The sequence below is a fragment of the Sarcophilus harrisii genome, chromosome 1 (assembly GCF_902635505.1).
Source record: "Sarcophilus harrisii chromosome 1, mSarHar1.11, whole genome shotgun sequence".
NCBI lineage: Eukaryota > Metazoa > Chordata > Mammalia > Dasyuromorphia > Dasyuridae > Sarcophilus > Sarcophilus harrisii.
This window is the reverse complement of record NC_045426.1, coordinates 395197385-395215660: the sequence shown is the minus strand read 5'-3', so window position 1 is coordinate 395215660 and position 18276 is coordinate 395197385. Positions and strand designations below refer to the sequence as shown.

General features: G+C 35.1%; 1 protein-coding gene across 1 annotated transcript in view; it reads right to left on the bottom strand.

Annotated features, from left to right (window-relative positions):
* Window positions 1-15268: 15268 nt before the first annotated feature.
* Window positions 15269-18276, bottom strand: part of ADCY2 (adenylate cyclase 2) — a 605008-nt gene continuing 602000 nt past the window's right edge. The window contains exon 25 of the mRNA XM_031946113.1: window positions 15269-16959. Coding sequence (XP_031801973.1) covers window positions 16807-16959 — 153 coding nt within the window. The 3' untranslated portion in view covers window positions 15269-16806. The remainder of the gene's footprint in view (window positions 16960-18276) is intronic.

Sequence of the window (18276 nt, the reverse complement as noted above, 5' to 3'; positions counted from 1 at the left end):
TGATGGATATTTTTTATTTTCTTGGAAAATACAATTTTAGAATGTTTCTAGGGAATTCATCTTTTATATTATGCAAAAAATTGAATATTCAATACCTTTTTTCCCCAGGGTTTTCCCAAGTACCAGGGCAATTCTGCTATGTTTAACAACTAAATTTTAAGACATGTTTTAGCTCAAAATACAACTTTTGTATATTTCAGGTATGTTTCACCCGTCATTTGTTTAGGACAAAATTGCTATTAAAAAAAAAGAAAAATGTTATGGAATAGGAGCAATATAAATTTACCAATAATTCAGAATTTATTTAGGAAGAAAGAGCTAAAGTTTCTCTCTATGATGTACTCGGATTACAATATATTTGGATCACTTTCATTTTTGAAACTGTTATGTATATGCAATATCAGTGTTTAATTTTTCTATAGAGATGACTCAAAATTTCTTATCTTCAAGATAATTATAAAATTATTCATGTCAAAGGCAATCCATTTAACATGTTCCCTTGGAATAGTATCCTTTTTTAATATGTTGTAGTTTATTGCATTTTAACCACTTACGCATATGACATGATTAAATTTAATTCTGACTTTTCTCATCTTTGGGCTTATTGCTGTGAATTTGAACAGAATCATCATAGAAACTATGCTACCAAATTGGAATTTATTTCAAAGTTAAATGGCCACAGAAATACTATTTTATTCATCCCCTAAGGCCTTTTTCTATGTAGTTAAGTTGCCTTTTGAGTTTGAAAACAGAATGGTGAAATTTATTTTGAATGCCTTTGGGAATTTAAAGCACTTTGAACTTGAGCTGTACAAAGTTAGATTTGTTAATTGTCATCTTAATCATGATTACTACGAAAGTCATTAATTTCTTAAGTGATACTTTATTCTTCAAAGAAAAGGATGATTAATTATAATAATTTAATCAAAAATTATATTTTGAAGTTGATTAAGATAAAATCAGTTTTCCCCGCAAAGACTTGCTCTTATGTATCTCTCTGTTATGGAAGTGATGCTACATTTTTGAAGACAATAACGAGGCAACTAGGTGGTACACTGGATAGTTAGAGCACCAGCCCTGAAGTCAGGAGGACCTGAGTACAAATCTGGCCTCAGACACTTAATATTTCCTAGCTATATGACCCTGGGCAAGTTAACTCCAATTTCCTCTGCAAAAAATAAAAATAATAATAAGATAAAAAGGCAATAGTAAAGGAGGGAAAGCATTTATAGGTTCTGCCAAATTAGAAGAATCTTGAAGTATGGTCTTAAAGACAATATATGGGGTGCTTGCTGTGGGATCAAACTAGGAAAGACAGAGAGGCCCATTTCCCAGTAAACTGGCCACTAGGTTGACATATGGTTTATAACAACTTTTATGACAAAAAAATTGCCAATTATATTTCACTCTTGTGCAGCTACCTTATAGTTCTACAATGATTATGACAGAGTAGTATAAAAAGCTGTCTAGGGTTCTAAAAGTTATAATGTTTTTAAGTCATCCAGACACATTATTACTATAAAGTGTCTTATTCTAGTGATGTAGGAGAAATTCCACCAGAGCAACTCAATATTGTTTGTATAACATTGTCACTATCAATGAAACTATGTTATAAAATGAAGTCATAGATAAATGAAAAGATGGTTCATGTGTCTCTATTGAGACAAATAAATTGGTAGTAATTTTTATTATGTATGCAAATGTAAATAGAAACATTTTATGGAATATTTGATCATCTTTTATTATGATGCTCATGATAATATTTTGGTAGAAGAACACTGGTGATAATTGCAATTTTTATATCAACATCTGTAATAGAATATAAGAAGGTAGAAAATTTTATGTGAATTTGATAACATTCAAAGTGAAAAGTGAAAAGGTATGCAAAAAGAGGCTGTTGAAAAAATATTTGGAAAGATGTTTTAGAAATAAATGAAAATCAAAGGTTTGTTGCCCATACTTAAGTCTCTTATCAAAGATCATACTTTCTTCAAGAAAAAAAGAGGAATAGGTTCAAAAAAATAGTGAGTATTGAATCACATCACACACAAAAATAAAATTGATTGTACTTTAGACAGGAAATAACAGTTGGTGATACAGTAGTTATTGCTGAATTAGCTATGTACAGTCTGACAACTGATGTGAAAAGATCAATATCAAAAAGACAACTGGACAAAAGAATAAAAATTAAAACAAATGGTATGAAATAAAACATCTTCAATCTGAAATTTAAATAAGCAATTGATACTGGAAAAAAAAGAAATGTGGGTAAAAGATCTGCATCAATATAGACTGTTACAAAGGTGATGTAGCAGACTTACATCAGTTGCCACAATGAGGAAGACAAAAGAGTCTAAAAATATCTCCAACTAGTAAACGTTTGCATATTTTGGAAAAAGGAGGTATAGCAACCAGCAGAAACAATAATTTGAAATAGAATTGGTAAGATCTTAAAAAGAAAGATGTTAGATTATAAAATGACAAGAAGCAGTAGAGGAGAAAAACAAGTTTTTAGGAAGTTCTACATGATAGCAAATGGTCCTCAATCTTGTTTGGCTACCACAGTGGCTGTGGAAGTGGCTACCCCTATTTGTAGAAAAAGGGGTCTATATTGTGAAGAATCATGCTGTTTTTAAACTATCTATCCATATTAACTGTTATTATAATTTTATTAATTTTTTCTAGTGCTGCAAGAGACATTACATGAGGAATTGGATTTTGATACTATAATTTTGTTTTGTTTGGAGGTGGGGAGGCAAAGACAATTGGTGTTAAGTTGCCAAGCACCACACAACTAGGGAATATTAAATGTATGAGGTTGGATTTGAACTCGGGTCCTCCTTACTCCAGGATCAGTGCTTTATTTACTGAGCCAACTAGCTGCCCCTGACACTATAATATTGTTACTACAAATGAAATTATTTTATGAAAGGAAGTCACTGTTCAATGGAATTATGGCTCATAGATCTTCCATGAAGAATTGGTGGAGTTGCCAGAACATTTTAAGATCATTTAAAATAAAAACTTCAAGGCAAAAATGAAAAGATCTATGAAGAATTTCAAACACTAATCTTAGCTTCAATGTTAGTGTCATAATTTTTGTATTCTCTGTCTCTAATGTGATGGAAGAGTAAGCAATTACACTTCAAAATAAGACGAACCAAAGCAATCCCCTCCCAAAGGTGTGAAGTATAGCTGATCTATATTAAGTATATAGAGAGATTTATGCTAGAGGAACACAAGATTTTTGAAAGAGACCAAAGAAATGTATATCTAGAAAAAAAAACTAGTCATGATATTGTGGGAATTAATTTCTCTAGTACATGTTTTTCTAGTACCCATATAATGTAAATAAAATTAGAAGTATCAGGTACATCAACTCACATCCACATTATCAACTCACATCCACATATCCATTTGTTTTGAGGTGTTAGGTTCCAGGTCTTTCTAACATTTTAAGAAACCTAGAGAAAGGCCCTCACTGAGAGAACCCCCATCCTCCATGGAGGACTTTTAGGAAAACGTAGCCAAATATAGATAGAACTAAAGAAAAGCAGCTGAACTGGACCAAGAATAAACATATATATCTATATATACATAATCTAAACTGGAGGTGACAACTGTTAAGGCACTAAGGAGCTAATATATAGTATATCTGAAGGAAGAGAAGATTCCAAAGACATGGTGGAAAAAAAATCTCATATCTTATTAAAATGGTAAAAGTGATCAAAAGAACATAAGTACTGACTTATATGCCTACTTTGTTAGTGTACAAAATTTTTGAGCTAATTTTCTGTGCATCTGGATATTTTCAACAAGCATATTTGTAGGGACCAAATAAGCTTTCACAAATTATAATTGACAATACACTACACATTTACCAATTACGGAAATGAAAACAACTGCTATTGGATTATGCTTAATTTGTTGATTACCCCCTCTATCCAACACCCCAAAATTGAGTATGACAAAACATCCTAAAGGCTCTCGCACAGCAAAGAATCATCCACACGTCATCATTCAGGATCCTTGTAATGTGTAATGGAAATTTTCAATAAACATCTGATAATAAGTAGGCAAAGTCATAAAGCAGGTCTGCTTGTCAAAAAGTATTATGATGTAGGTGTTCTAATGTTAAATTCAGATCAAGAAGAAATTCCTTGTGGATAGTGAAATCTTTCAGATGATGGAGTTCAGTATACTGCAAAGCTTTTTAGATGAAATCAATAATCATACAAAAAATATTTTTCATTACATGCAGGAAAGCCCAAGTGATGAAGAATATTTGTTGTCCTGGTTTCAACATGAATTTGATGGACATTTATAGAGCTTGTCAGTATATATGTCAGGGAAAGACAATGCAGAAGAACAAAATAGGGCCCAGAATTTTGTAGGAAGAGAAGAAGCAGGCTTGTTTTCAGGAAATTTCAAAGTTCCTTGCTGGTCCCAAACTTCCCAAGAAAAACTTTTTCATACTAACATTTTGCTGGTATTGTTTGATGTCAATATAAATAAATATATCACATTAAAAATATGCATCATAAAGAGGGCAATGGAGAAGCACTAGGTATAAGCAGGCAATAAGATATAATTAGAAACTGGAGAGAGCATGAATAAAAGATGAATTGTATCCTAGGAAATATATGCTGATTGTGTTGCAATGATAGTTGGATAGGCAGAATTCTCCATTAAAGCCCTTGCAATTATCAGGAAAAAAAGGTCTCCATGACTTTGAATAGACCTTCACTGTGATCTTAAGGGAGGTGTTGAACAAGAGTGGCATAAGATAAGTAGGCATAAATGAGTTGTGCTTGACATAATGAGAGGGAACTCCTGAAATGATGACATTGCAGATCCATTTGAGTAAGGATGTATGATTTACACAAGATGTAAAGGCATGGAAGGATTGCCTTTTGAACTCTTGGTGGGAATGACCAGTCCTTATTATTATTTTTTATTATAGCTTTTTATTTACAAGATATATGCATGGGTAATTTTTCAGCATTGACAATTGCAAAACCCTTTGTTCCAATTTTTCCCTTTCTTCCCCCCACTCCTCCCCCAGATGGCAGATTGATCAATACATGTTAAAAATGTTAAAGTATAAGTTAAATACAATATATGTATAAATGACCATACAGTTATTTTGCTGTACAAAAAGAATCGGACTTTGAAATTGTGTACAATTAACCTATGAAGAAAATCAAAAATGCAGACAGACAAAAATAGAGGGATTGGGAATTCTATGTAGTGGTTCATAGTCATCAACCAGAGTTCTTTTGCTGGGTATAGCTGATTCAATTCATTATTGCTCTATCAGAACTGATTTGGTTAATCTCATTGTTGTTTTTTTTCCTCCCAGATTTTTATTTATTTTTATTTTTGTTTTTTTTATTATAATAACTTTTTATTGACAGAACCCATGCCAAGGTAATTTTTTACAACATTATCTCTTGCACTCACTTCTGTTCCAATTTTTCCCCTCCCTTCTTCTCCCCCCCCCCTTCCCTAGATGGCAAGCAGTCCTATATATGTTAAATATGTCGCAGTATATTCTAGATACAGTATATGTGTGCAGAATCAAACAGTTCTCTTGTTGCACAGGGAGAATTGAATTCAGAAGGTAAAAATAACCCAGGAAGAAAAACAAAAATGCAAATACGTTACATTCATTTCCCAGTGTTCTTTCTTTGGGTGTAGCTGCTTCTGTCCATCATTGATCAATTGAAACTGAGTTAGATCTCTTTGTCAAAGAAATCCACTTCCATCAGAATATATCTTCATACAGTTCCGTTGTTGAAGTATATAATGATTTCCTGGTTCTGCTCATTTCGCTTAGCATCAGTTCATGTAAGTCTCGCCAATCCTCTCTGTATTCATCCTGCTGGTCATTTCTTACAGAACAATAATATTCCATAACATTCATATACCACAATTTACCCAACCATTCTCCAATTGATGGGCATCCATTCATTTTCCAGCTTCTGGCCACTACAAACAGGGCTGCCACAAATATTTTGGCACATACAGGTCCCTTTCCCTTCCTTAGTATCTCCTTGGGATATAAACCCAGTAGTAGCACTGCTGGGTCAAAGGGTATGCACAGTTTGATAACTTTTTGGGCATAATTCCAGATTGCTCTCCAGAATGGTTGGATTCGTTCACAATTCCACCAACAATGCATCAGTGTCCCAGTTTTCCTGCATCCCCTCCAACATTCATCATTATTTTTGCCTGTCATCTAAGCCAATCTGACAGGTGTGTAGTGGTATCTCAGAATTGTCTTAATTTGCATTTCTCTGATTAATAGTGATTTGGAATACTCTTTTATATGAGTGGTAATAGTTTCAATTTCAGTTCATATCCTTTGACCATTTATCAATTGGAGAATGGCTTGACTTCTTATAAATTAAGAGTCAATTCTCTATATATTTTGGAAACGAGGCCTTTATCAGAATCTTTAACTTTGAAGATGTTTTCTCAGTTTATTGCTTCCCTTCTAATCTTGTTTGCATTAGTTTTGTTTATAGAAAGGCTTTTTAATTTGATGTAATCAAAATTTTCTATTTTGTGATCAATAATGGTCTCTAGTTCATCTTTGGTCACAAATTTCTTCCTCCTCCACAGGTCTGAGAGATAAACTATCCTATGTTCCTCTGCTTTATTTATAATCTCATTCTTTATGCCTAAATCATGGACCATTTTGATCTTATCTTGGTATACAGTGTTAAGTGTGGGTTCATGACTAATTTCTGCTATACTAATTTCCAGTTATCCCAGCAGTTTTTGTCAAATAATGAATTCTTATCCCAAAAGTTAGGATTTTTGGGTCTGTCAAACACTGGATTGCTATAGTTGACTATTCTGTCTTGTGAACCTAACCTGTTCCACTGATCAACTAATCTATTTCTTAGCCAATACCAAATGGTTTTGGTGACTGCTGCTTTATAATATAGTTTTAGATTAGATACGGTTAGGCCACCTTCATTTGATTTTTTTTTTCATTAATTCCCTTGAGATTCTCGACCTTTTATTATTCCATATGAATTTTGTTATTTTTTCTAGATCATTAAAATATTTTCTTAGAAGTTTGATTGGTATAGCACTAAATAAATAGATTAGTTTAGGGAGTATTATCATCTTTATTATATTTGCTTTATTATACATATTATATACCAATTATTTAAGTCTGATTTTATTTGTGTGGAAAGTTTTTTGTAATTTTGCTCATATAATTCCTGACTTTCCTTTGGTAGATAGATTCCCAAATATTTTATGCTGTTGACAGTTATTTTGGATGAAATTTCTCTTTGTATCTCTTGCTGTTGTATTTTGTTGGTGATGTATAAAAATGCTGAGGATTTATGGGGATCTATTTTATATCCTGCAACTTTGCTAAAGTTATGAATTATTTCTAATAGCTTTTTAGTAGAATCTTTGGGGTTCTCTAAGTATACCATCATATCATCTGCAAAGAGTGATAGTTTGGTTTCCTCATTGCCTACTCTAATTCCTTTATTCTCTTTCTTGACTCTTATTGCGGAGGCTAGTGTTTCTAATACAATATTGAATAATAATAGTGATAGTGGGCAACCTTGCTTCACTCCAGATCTTACTGGGAATGGTTCCAATTTTTCCCCATTGCATATGATGCTTACTGATGGTTTTAAATATATGCTCCTGATTATTTTAAGAAAAAGTCCATGTATTCCTATACTTTCAAGTGTTTTTATTAAGAATGGATGTTGGATTTTATCAAATGCATTTTCTGCATCTATTGAGATGATCATATGGTTTTTGTTAGTTTGGCTATTGATATAGTCAATTATGCTAATAGTTTTCCTAATACTGAACCAGCCTTGCATTCCTGGTATAAATCCTACTTGATCATAGTGTATTATCCTGGGGAAGATTTTCTGTAAGCTTGTTGCTAATATTTTAAGATTTTAGCATCAATATTCATTAGGGAGATTGGTCTATAATTTTCTTTCTTTGTTTTCAGCCTACCTGGTTTAGGTATCAGTACCATATCTGTGTCGTAAAAGGAGTTTGGTAAGACTCCTTCAATCTCTATTTTTTCAAATAGTTTATATAGCATTGGAGTTAATTGTTCTTTAAATGTTTGATAGAATTCACATGTAAATCCATCTGGTCCTGGGGATTTTTTCTTAGGGAGTTCGTTAATAACTTGTTCTATTTCTTTTTCTAAAATGGGACTGTTTAGGATGTTTACTTCTTCCTCTATTAATCTGGGCAAGCTATATTTTTGAAGTTATTCTTCCATTTCATTTAAGTTATCAAATTTATTGGCATAAACTTGGGCAAAGTAATTCCTAATTATTGCTCTAATTTCCTCTTCATTAGTGGCGAGTTTTCCCTTTTCATTTTTAAGACTAACAATTTGATTTTCCTTTTTCCTTTTTTTAATCAGATTTACTAAGAGTTTGTCTATTTTGTTGATTTTTTCATAGAACCAACTCTTAGTTATATTAATTAATTCAATAGTTTTTTTACTTTCAATTTTATTGATCTCTCCTTTTATTTTTAGAATTTCAAGTTTAGTGTTTGACTGGAGGTTTTTAATTTGTTCCTTTTCTAGCATTTTTAGTTGCAAGCCCAATTCGTTGACCTTCTCTTTCTCTATTTTATGCAAGTAGGCCTCTAGAGATATGAAATTTCCCCTTATTACTGCTTTGGCTGCATACCACACATTTTGATATGATGTCTCATTATTGTCGTTTTCTTGGGTGAAGTTCTTAATTATGTCTAGGATTTGCTGTTTCACTCAATCATTCTTTAGTATGAGATTATTTAGTTTCCAATTATTTTTTGGTCTACTTTCCCCTGGCTTTTTGTTGAGTGTAATTTTTATTGCATCGTGGTCTGAAAAGGATGCATTCACTATTTCTGCCTTACTGCATTTGAGTTTGAGGTTTTTATGTCCTAATATATGGTCTATTTTTGTATAGGTTCCATGAACTGCTGAAAAGAAGTGTACTCCTTTCTGTCTCCATTTCGTTTTCTCAAGAGGTCTATCATATCTAACTTTTCTAGTATTCTGTTTACCTCTTTGACTTCTTTCTTATTTATTTTGTGGTTTTGATTTATCTAATTCTGAGAGTGCAAGGTTGAGGTCTCCCTATTATAGTTTTGCTGTCTATTTCTTCTTGCAGCTCTCTTAATTTCTTTTAAGAATTTAGATGCTACACCACTTGGTGCATATATGTTTATATTGATATTACTTCATTGTCTATGCTACCCTTTAGCAAGATATAGTGTCCTTCCTTATCTCTTTTAATTAGATCAGTTTTTGCTTTTGCTTGATCTGAGATCAGGATGGCTACCCCTGCTTTTTTGACTTCACCTGGAGCATAGTAGATTTTGCTCCAACCTTTTACCTTTACTCTGCATGTATCTCCCTGCTTCAGGTGTGTTTCCTGTAAACAACATATTGTAGGATTGGGGCTTTTAATCCATTCTGCTATTTCCTCTTTATGGGGGAGTTTACCCCATTCCCATTTATAGTTAAAATTACCAATTCTGTATTACTTGCCATCTTGTTAACCCTTGTTTATGCTATTCTCCCTTTTTTCCCCCTTTCCCCACTTCCCAGTATTAAACTTGTGAACACCACTTGCTTCTCACAGCCCTCCCTTTTTAGTATCCCTCCCCCCCACCTTAGAGTTCCTCCCCCTATGTTATTCCTTTCCCTCACAGTTTCCATATTCCCTTCCGCTTAGCTTATTCCTTCCCTTTTCACCTTTCCCTTCTCACTTTTCAATGAGGTGGGAGAAGTCTCACCATAAATTTAATATGTCTAAAATTTTTCTCTTAAAGCCAATTCTGATGGCAGTAAGATACCTACTATATTCATCCCCCTCCATTCTTTCTCTCAGATATAATAGGTTTCTTTTGCCTCTTCATGAGATGTAGTACCACCACTTTACCCTTTTTCTGGTACAATGTCCTTTCCACCTGCAGTTTCTAGAAAAAGGTATACATGTATTCTTTATATATCTTTATAGCAGAAATATAGTTCCTAAGATTTCTTTTTACCTTTTTAGGTTTCTCTTGAGTTCTCTATTTGTAAATCAAACTTTTTGTTAAGTTCTGGTTTTTTCATCAGAAATACATGAAATTCATTTATTTTGTTGAATGTCCATCTTCTTCCCTGGAAAAAGATGCTCATTCTGTCTGGGTAAGTTATTTTTGGTTGCATACCAAGTTCCTTAGCCTTTCAGAATACCTTATTCCAGGCCCTTCGATCTTTTAATGTGGATGCTGCTAGATCCTGGGTAATCCTTATTGTGGCTCCTCTGTATTTGAATTGGGTTTTTCTAGCTGCTTGCAGTATTTTTTCTTTCATCTGAGGGTTCTGGCATTTGGCCACTATATTTCTTGGTGTTTTGATTTTAGGATCCCTTTCAGTAGGTGATCAGTGAATTCTTTCAATGTCTATTTACCCTCTTTTTCTATGACTTCTGGGCAGTTCTCTTTGATAATTTCCTGGAAAATAGTGTCCAGGCTCTTTTTTTCATCAAATTTTTCTGGGAGTCCAATAATTCTCAGATTGTCTGTCTTAGACCTATTTTCCAGGTTCTGTTGTTTTCCCCAGAAGGTATTTCACATTTTTTCCATTGTTTGTTTTTTTTGGTTTTGCTTGATTGATTCTTGTTGTCTCCTTGAGTCATTCAATTCCATTTGTTCGATTCTGATTTTCACTGAAGTATTTTCTTCACTCACTTTTTAAATATCTTTTTCTAATTGTCCAATTGAGTTGTTTTGTTCTATGGATTTTTTTTTTTCCATTTCGCCAATTTTATTTTTTAGAGAGCTATTTTCTGTTTCCAGTTCACTAATCCTATTTTTCCAGGATTTGATTTCTTTATCCACTCTGTCTTTAAATGAGAGGGATGACTTCTCCAGACTCTCTTGCCAAGCCTCCCTCTTCTTTTCCCATTTTTCTTCTAGCTCTCTTGTGAGAGCCTCTTTAATTTCTTCTATGAGATTCATCTGTGCTGAAGAACAGATGATCTCTTCCTTCGGGGATTCACCTGGAGACAGTTTGTTTTTAGTCTCCTCAGGGTTTAGAGTCTGCTCTCTATGCATGTAGAAGCTGTAAGTGGTTAAGGTCCTTTTTAATTTTTTGCTCATTTTGTCAGAGAAGAATCAAAGACAAACTAGCAATGAAAAAAAGAAAAAAAAACCCAAATAGAATCTGCTTTTTTGGGGGGAGGGGCTGGGTGATGTTACTGAGCTTCCTCTATAGACTGCAGGGGGCAGCAGCGAGGCACTAGCAGGACTGTGCTGCACCAGTGTCTGAGACTCAGAGTGTGCTGAGATACTGTGGGGAGGGATGGCCAGGTCCCAAGAAACTCCTGCTGTTTGGGGTTGTATTCTTCACCCCCGGTGTTTTTAGCTTCTCTGCTGGGCTACTGACTTGCTGCCAGGGCAAAGTATCTAATCCTGTAGCAGAGCTCTCCCCTCAGAGATAGATGAGATCACACCCCACCCCCCTCGGGTCTGCTCGGTTGTGAGCTGCCTGCCGAGCTCCTGCTGCCACTGCCTGCCCTCAACCTGCACCTGATCTAAAAACCGTCCCCACCCTTGAGCAAAAACAGACCTTTCCTGGTGAATTTCAAGGATGTCTTCTCTTGGTACCTATTTGTGGGTTTTTTTTTTTTTCAGTCAAGCATTAATTCAGAGGCTTGTCATGAAATGAATTCTGAGAGAAAATGCGGAGGTTACCCAGCTGTGTGCCCCCTCTCCGCTATCTTGGCTGGAAGTCTGGTTCATCTCATTGTTGAAGAGGGCCACATCCATCCAAATTGATCATCATATAGTATTGTTGTTGAAGTATATAATGATCTCCTGGTTCTTCTCATTTCACTCAGCATCAGTTCTGGAGACTGTCTGCTATTAGTCTGCTTGGGGTTGAAAACCTGCTCTCTTTCTGTATAAAAGCTATGGATCATCCTTTTGACTTTTTAAAAAGTCTTTAGGGTCTGCCTTCAGGTCAAAGAGATTACCAGCTTCCTCTGCAGAGTAGGGATAGGTATATGGACAGTAACTATCCTGCCAATGGGCTGCAAAAAGCAGCCAAGGTGCAGAAGTGCTCTGGGAAAAGCTCCACACTGGAAGTGACTCAGGCCTGCATAGTACCGGGGAGCTGCACAAGTGCCCTGCTAAGAGCCCTGCTGTGCACATTAGCGAGTGCTCTGGGGCTAGAGTCTGAACAGCAAAAGTGTCATTACTCCAGCCAAAAGCCCACTGTGGGTATTAACAGTTGCCCTGCCCCACATAGCACCGGAAGTGTCTCTGCCCAGGTGAGCACAGTCACGCTGTAGAAATTCTATTGCCCCAGGCCAAGCCCCCCATTGTGCATATTAGAGGCTGCCCCAGGCTGTCCCCTCTGCTGTGCAGATTTGTGACTGCCCCAAGCAAAAGCCCCATGATGCAGAATGCAGCTGCACAGCTGTTCTGTAATCTCTGTGCTGAGTCACTTACTTCTGGTTTTGGGTGGGTATGGTCAGATCCTGTTAGGTCCTGGTGGTTTTTTAGAGTACCCTCTACCTTTGGCTTTAATTTCTCTGCTGGTCTACTACTTTGTAACAAAAGTAGAGCAGTCAACCTATGGTAGAGTCCTCTCTGTAAATTTTCCAACTGCGGAGACCACTCCCTGCCCCTTGTCTGGAACACTATCCTCTGGTTCTATCCCTGATTGTGCTGGTCTGCTCCTGCTGCTCAGGACAAGGCCTTTTCTGGTGATCTTCCAGATTATCTTCGGCTGGTAAGTTATTGCACTTCCAATCTTCATTAATTTTACCAGTCAAGCACTATTTTTGATGCTGAATTTAATAATTAATAGGGAGGGTATGAGAGAAGCTCAGAAAGTCATGTGTGCCTTCTCCACCATCTTGGCTTTGCCTCTCCAGTTCTTATTAATTTTTACATAATAAGCCTTCAATTATAGAGGACTTCAAAGGATATATTTATCACATCTTTTTTTGTTGTTGTTGTTTTGACTCATGAGAAGTTAAAATGCATTCTGACCTTGCATAGATACTCACAATCTAAAAACTAATAAATATGCAAAGTAACATTAAAGTTCTTGTAGAGAGAAGCTAAAAATCTTCAGACACCCTAATTTTGTTTTGGCCTACCAAATTATCACTAGTCAATGATGCTTATTCAAAATCCTTGTCTACAAAATGTTATGAAAGAACAGAAGACACAAGTTGTACCAATCAGGAGGTGGAACTTAATGGGAATGTTGGCCATACATAAAAAAGCTGCAAGGTTGTACTCACAAGAATGCATATAGTAAGTTCAAAATGGTTAAGCAATCTGAATATAAAAAAGATTTTATCATTAAAAAAGCAAAGAGAAGAGAACAAGACAAAATACCTTGTGCCATTTTGGCTGGGTGTGGGCGGCAAGCAGAATTCTAATCAAACAAGGGATTGAGACAATCACAAATAAAATAATTCCAAACATCTAAAATAATGTGATCCTAAGCACTCTTTTATACATTTAGAAAATGAATATGTCCTCAAGAAACTGTGTGATATATTTATGAGCTATGAATTTGGAATCAGGGAACATGACTTTGAATCCCAGAATTAACACTTACAACATGTTGTAGTTTACACATGCCCTTAAACTCTCTGGGTCCCAGTTTCCTCATTCATAAAATTAAAATTCAATACAATTTCATAAAATTATACAAAAATATGTATTTATGTAAATATACATATATCACTAGTTAGCTAGCTAGAAATATATAAATTAAGGAGCAGATAAGCTTTCAAGTCCCTCTCAGCTCTACATTTATAATCCTTTGATTCCCATGGTCCAAGAAAGATTCTCATATTCTCAGTGGTGGCTTTAATGACCTTCACTGAGTGGGTGAACACTAATAATGATTTGGTGATTATTTTTTCTCTAAAGCATTACCAGGCTAAGTATCCAAAGCCCCACAGGCACATCCTTTCCTTCTTGCTCTTTCCTCTGATTCAGGCCATGTATAATCCATACTGCTTATACAGCTTGAGTGAAATGGAAATCACCAATTACCTTTAGGTGAGATAGAGAACCACCATCTTCCTATTTACCCACATTCTATGCCCTGCAGACATCTGGCACAATCATGTGACATCAGGTCCTCTCCATTTGCCATGCTGCTGAACCATTAGGACTTCCAGGTTTTTTATCTTTTCCCCAGCACAACTTCCTTTTATCTATTATTTCTTCCAATGAAAAGGTGAACTTCTTTAAAGCAGGGACTGTCTTACCTTTTTTTGTTCTTAAACCCAGTCCTTCGCACATAGCAAGCACTTAGTAAAAACTTTTTCATCCATTCAAGTCCCAGAAATAGAGCTCTGGGAAATGTATTGTTTTTCTCTAATATAATTTAGCCAATAATGACATATGGTTTTGTAAAGGTAATGAATGATATTGATTTTGAAAACAAAAGTCTAATTTTAAAGCATATTGAGAAATACACATTTTTTAAAATCAGTTTACTAATGTTGTAAAAAGTCAAGCTTATATTTTATGAGGTCAAAGTTCCTATGGTAGTTGGTCCCCAAATGACCTATTTTCCATTACCTCATATTACAGTATCTCCTGCCAGACTGTTTTGGTGGGTGTTAGGCCAGGCTCTCAGAGAAGCCAGCCGGCAGAATGGCAATTCATCATTCCAACAGATGGTCTAGTTTTAAAACTAGGAAATACTACTGGGGAAATCTGTAAACAAGACTTTTATTGCCATTCTTAGGTATTTAGCAAAGAACAGAAGGACTAGGGTTGTAAGGGATATATTTCATGGGGTTTTCTGAAGTTTGGCAGAAATGTATAATGAGTAAATAAAAATATTATAAGATAGGAAGAAATCTTTTTACACACCATTTATTTCATTTATTAAGCCAAATAAGTGATAAACAAACCTTGTCTGAATAAAAAGTGGTGAATTTTTTTTATTCTACTTTTCATTAAGAACATTTGACAATATATATGTGTATATACACACATATACATATTTATGTGTATATTTACATTCTCTCTCTTTCTCTTTCTCCTCTATTTGTCTCTCTATCTTTTCTTTCTCTTCCTCTGTTTCTCTCTCCCTCCCCCTTCTCTTTCTTTCTTCCTCCTTCTCTGTCTCTGTTTCTCTTTGTGTGTCTCTGTTTCTCTGTCTCTCTCTGTCTCTCCCTCTCCCTCCATATCTCTCTCTTCTCCCTCTATTTGTCTATCTTCTTTCTTTCTCTTCTGTTTCTCTCTCCCTCCCCTTCTCTTTCTCTCTTCCTCCTTCTGTCTCTGTTTCTCTTTGTGTGTGTCTCTGTCTCTCTCTATCTCACTCTGTCTCTCTCCCTCCACCTCTGTCTTTCTATCGGTCTGTTCCCCTTCCCCTTGTCTGTTTCTCTCACTCTCTGTCTCTGTCTTTCTCTGTCTCTGTCTTTCTTTCACTATAATTTGTAGAAGAGTTACTGATATGCAAGACTGATAGAGAGAACTTCCCTACTATATAGTTCCCTACACAAATGAAATAAAAGGCTCAGTTTAAAACACACACATATATTTGCATATACCCTATAGACATATATACATGTAGTAGAGGCAGTGTGTATGTTTCTATTGATGGAGAAGTATTAGGAATATATGTAAATATATAACATATATAAAAACATATACAATGTACAATGTTTGATATGTATGTGTCTGTGTGTGTATGTGTGTGTGTGTTTGTGTGTGTGTTATTGTCCCCATTTACCATCATGACACCAAGGGGCTTGGGTCAGATTTGATCTGGATCTTCCCAAGGTCTTTGACAACTAGACTAGACATGATAGGTCAGAACATCCTGGTGCCTCTCTTATACTTTTCCTCTGCTGACCTTCATCCTTCTAAATCATTCATACCCGAAAGTGATGGAAAGGCCAAAAGGATTGACTCTAGTATCCTCCTGTTGCTCAGGGAATTCTTTCTGAAATGTGTTGCTGTTGTGTCAGAAGGAGAATAGCTGGTGAGATTTGTATCCCTTAACTTATATCAGGGAAGAGAGAGAAAAGAGGTGGGTGGACAAAGACACAAGTCACAAGACAAAATCCATATAAATTTTTAATGAATTAACCTTACAAAAGACAATGGCTTCAAAACATGATGTGTTTTGTACAAAAACTGATCCTGTGTGGTGAGGATTCTGAAAATCAATGGCAATGGACCAGTGAAGATGGTGCTAAAAAGCCATTGTTGGCAATACCACATCACAGAATGCCTGCAGGCTGCCACTGGTCATGAGACACACAGGTGAAGACATTCAACCTAATATGGAGGGACAGAATTAACCTATTTACAAATACTATGTATTTTAATATCAGACTAGTGGATGTGGTTGGGGAGCTACTGTATTTTCCAGAAAATAACATGCACCAGAAAATATTATACACCCCCTAGTTTTATTGCCTTAAGAATTTTGTTTTCCTTCTAATATTATTAAGTCCTTTCATTCTTTTCTTCTTGTTTCTCCTCATTTTGTTTCAGTCTTTTCTCCATTTGGAAGTAAACACAGTGCAAATGGCAGTACAGTTGTCTAATTTCTTAGCGTTCACTGCAAGTGTCTCAGCATGTCAAAAAAGAGATGCGTGAGCCAATGAGACATGCAGACTTCTCTGCACAAAGTCCATATAGTGGAAAATAGCACACGCATTCAAATTAAGGGAACAGAAATGCCTTCAGAAAGTTTAGGGCACTTTCCCTAAAAGTGAATATATATATATGTGTGTTTTCCAAATGTAGGAATATTCTTCAGGATGCCACATTTGCTTGGGAAAGGGATCTTGCCATTTCTGTATGTACGAAATATGTCTTCAGTTCACCTTTTCCTTTCACGTTGATTATTCCTCTGCAAGTACACATGTATCCTAATGTCTGTAAGACAATGTTTGTTTCCTCAGTGACCTGAAATAGAAGTTTTAAAAACATATTAACATAGATAGATTAGAAAAAACTGAATCAGATCTCAAAGTCTGCTTTTTTTCTTCTTTAGGCTTGTGCATACTTATACATATTAATATATGTATATGCAAATACACAGATATATAAATATATGTAGGTATATACTCACATATTATTTATAAAAGCATATGTAGTATATATATACACACAATTATTTTCTCAAAAATATTTCAAATGACTGTCATGTATGCAGTCACTAACATATTTATTATTCATTTGCAATCAGAAATACATCAAAACCCCAATTTGGTATTTAAAGATAAGAAGCTTTTGTTTTTCTGCAGAACAAAATTCAAGAATCTGACCTTTTATAAGAAAGGGAATTTACCATCCTATATATATATAGTATTTCAAGAACTAAATAAATATCACAACAAGGGGCCAGGAGCAGAATGAGAAACCAATGAAGGTCAAAAGACTTCCACTATAAGTCTATTGATGAGCTACATATTGAAGGTCCAAGATCACCTAGCTAATTTTAAATAGGCACATCACCAGAAGAATGTCAGGAAAGAATTATTTTTTTCTGGTGTGTTAGAATTGTATCTTTTTCTGGTCTCCTTGACCTTCTCTCCTCTTATAGTCAGTAAAATAAGTTTAGAATCAGTATAAAGAGGCAATAGCCAAATAGATTGCAAAAGGTAACCTGGAAATCATGTACAAACCATCCCAAACATCAAAGGAGCATAATTAAAAAAAAACTGTATCATATATTTACTAAATTTACATCCTGATAATGGAGTCAAATTGGGGGAAACCATTTAGGCACTGCTTGTGAAGGTTCTGATCTCATGATACATAAATTTTAAACTAAATCCAGACCTCCACAACTCCAGACTAGCAGAACACCAAAAAGATACTTACAGATGATAAAATGATGATTGAAGTTTTATCGATAACTTTGAGATAATTTGGTTATGCTAATGAGATACTCCAAAATTACAGAGAGGAGTTGTTTGGTTTTCCCCCAAAACCTCATAAAAATGGGTCTTCAAACTCCTGCTTCCTAAGTACACTTCCATCTGCATAGGCCCCATGCTGTTGAATGATCCTAAATCTAATCCATGATTAAGTGAGTGATATTCTCTTCCTCTCCCTGTCCCCATTCTCTTCCTCACACTGCCTTCCTTCATCACCTCATTCTCCCATCCCTGAGCCACATCATTTGTCTCTTTACCTCTTTTTTTCTGTCTTTATGGATTATTTACTCCCATATTCTCTGTGCTTAATGAAAGTATGATTGCTGCTTCATTTTCTGAT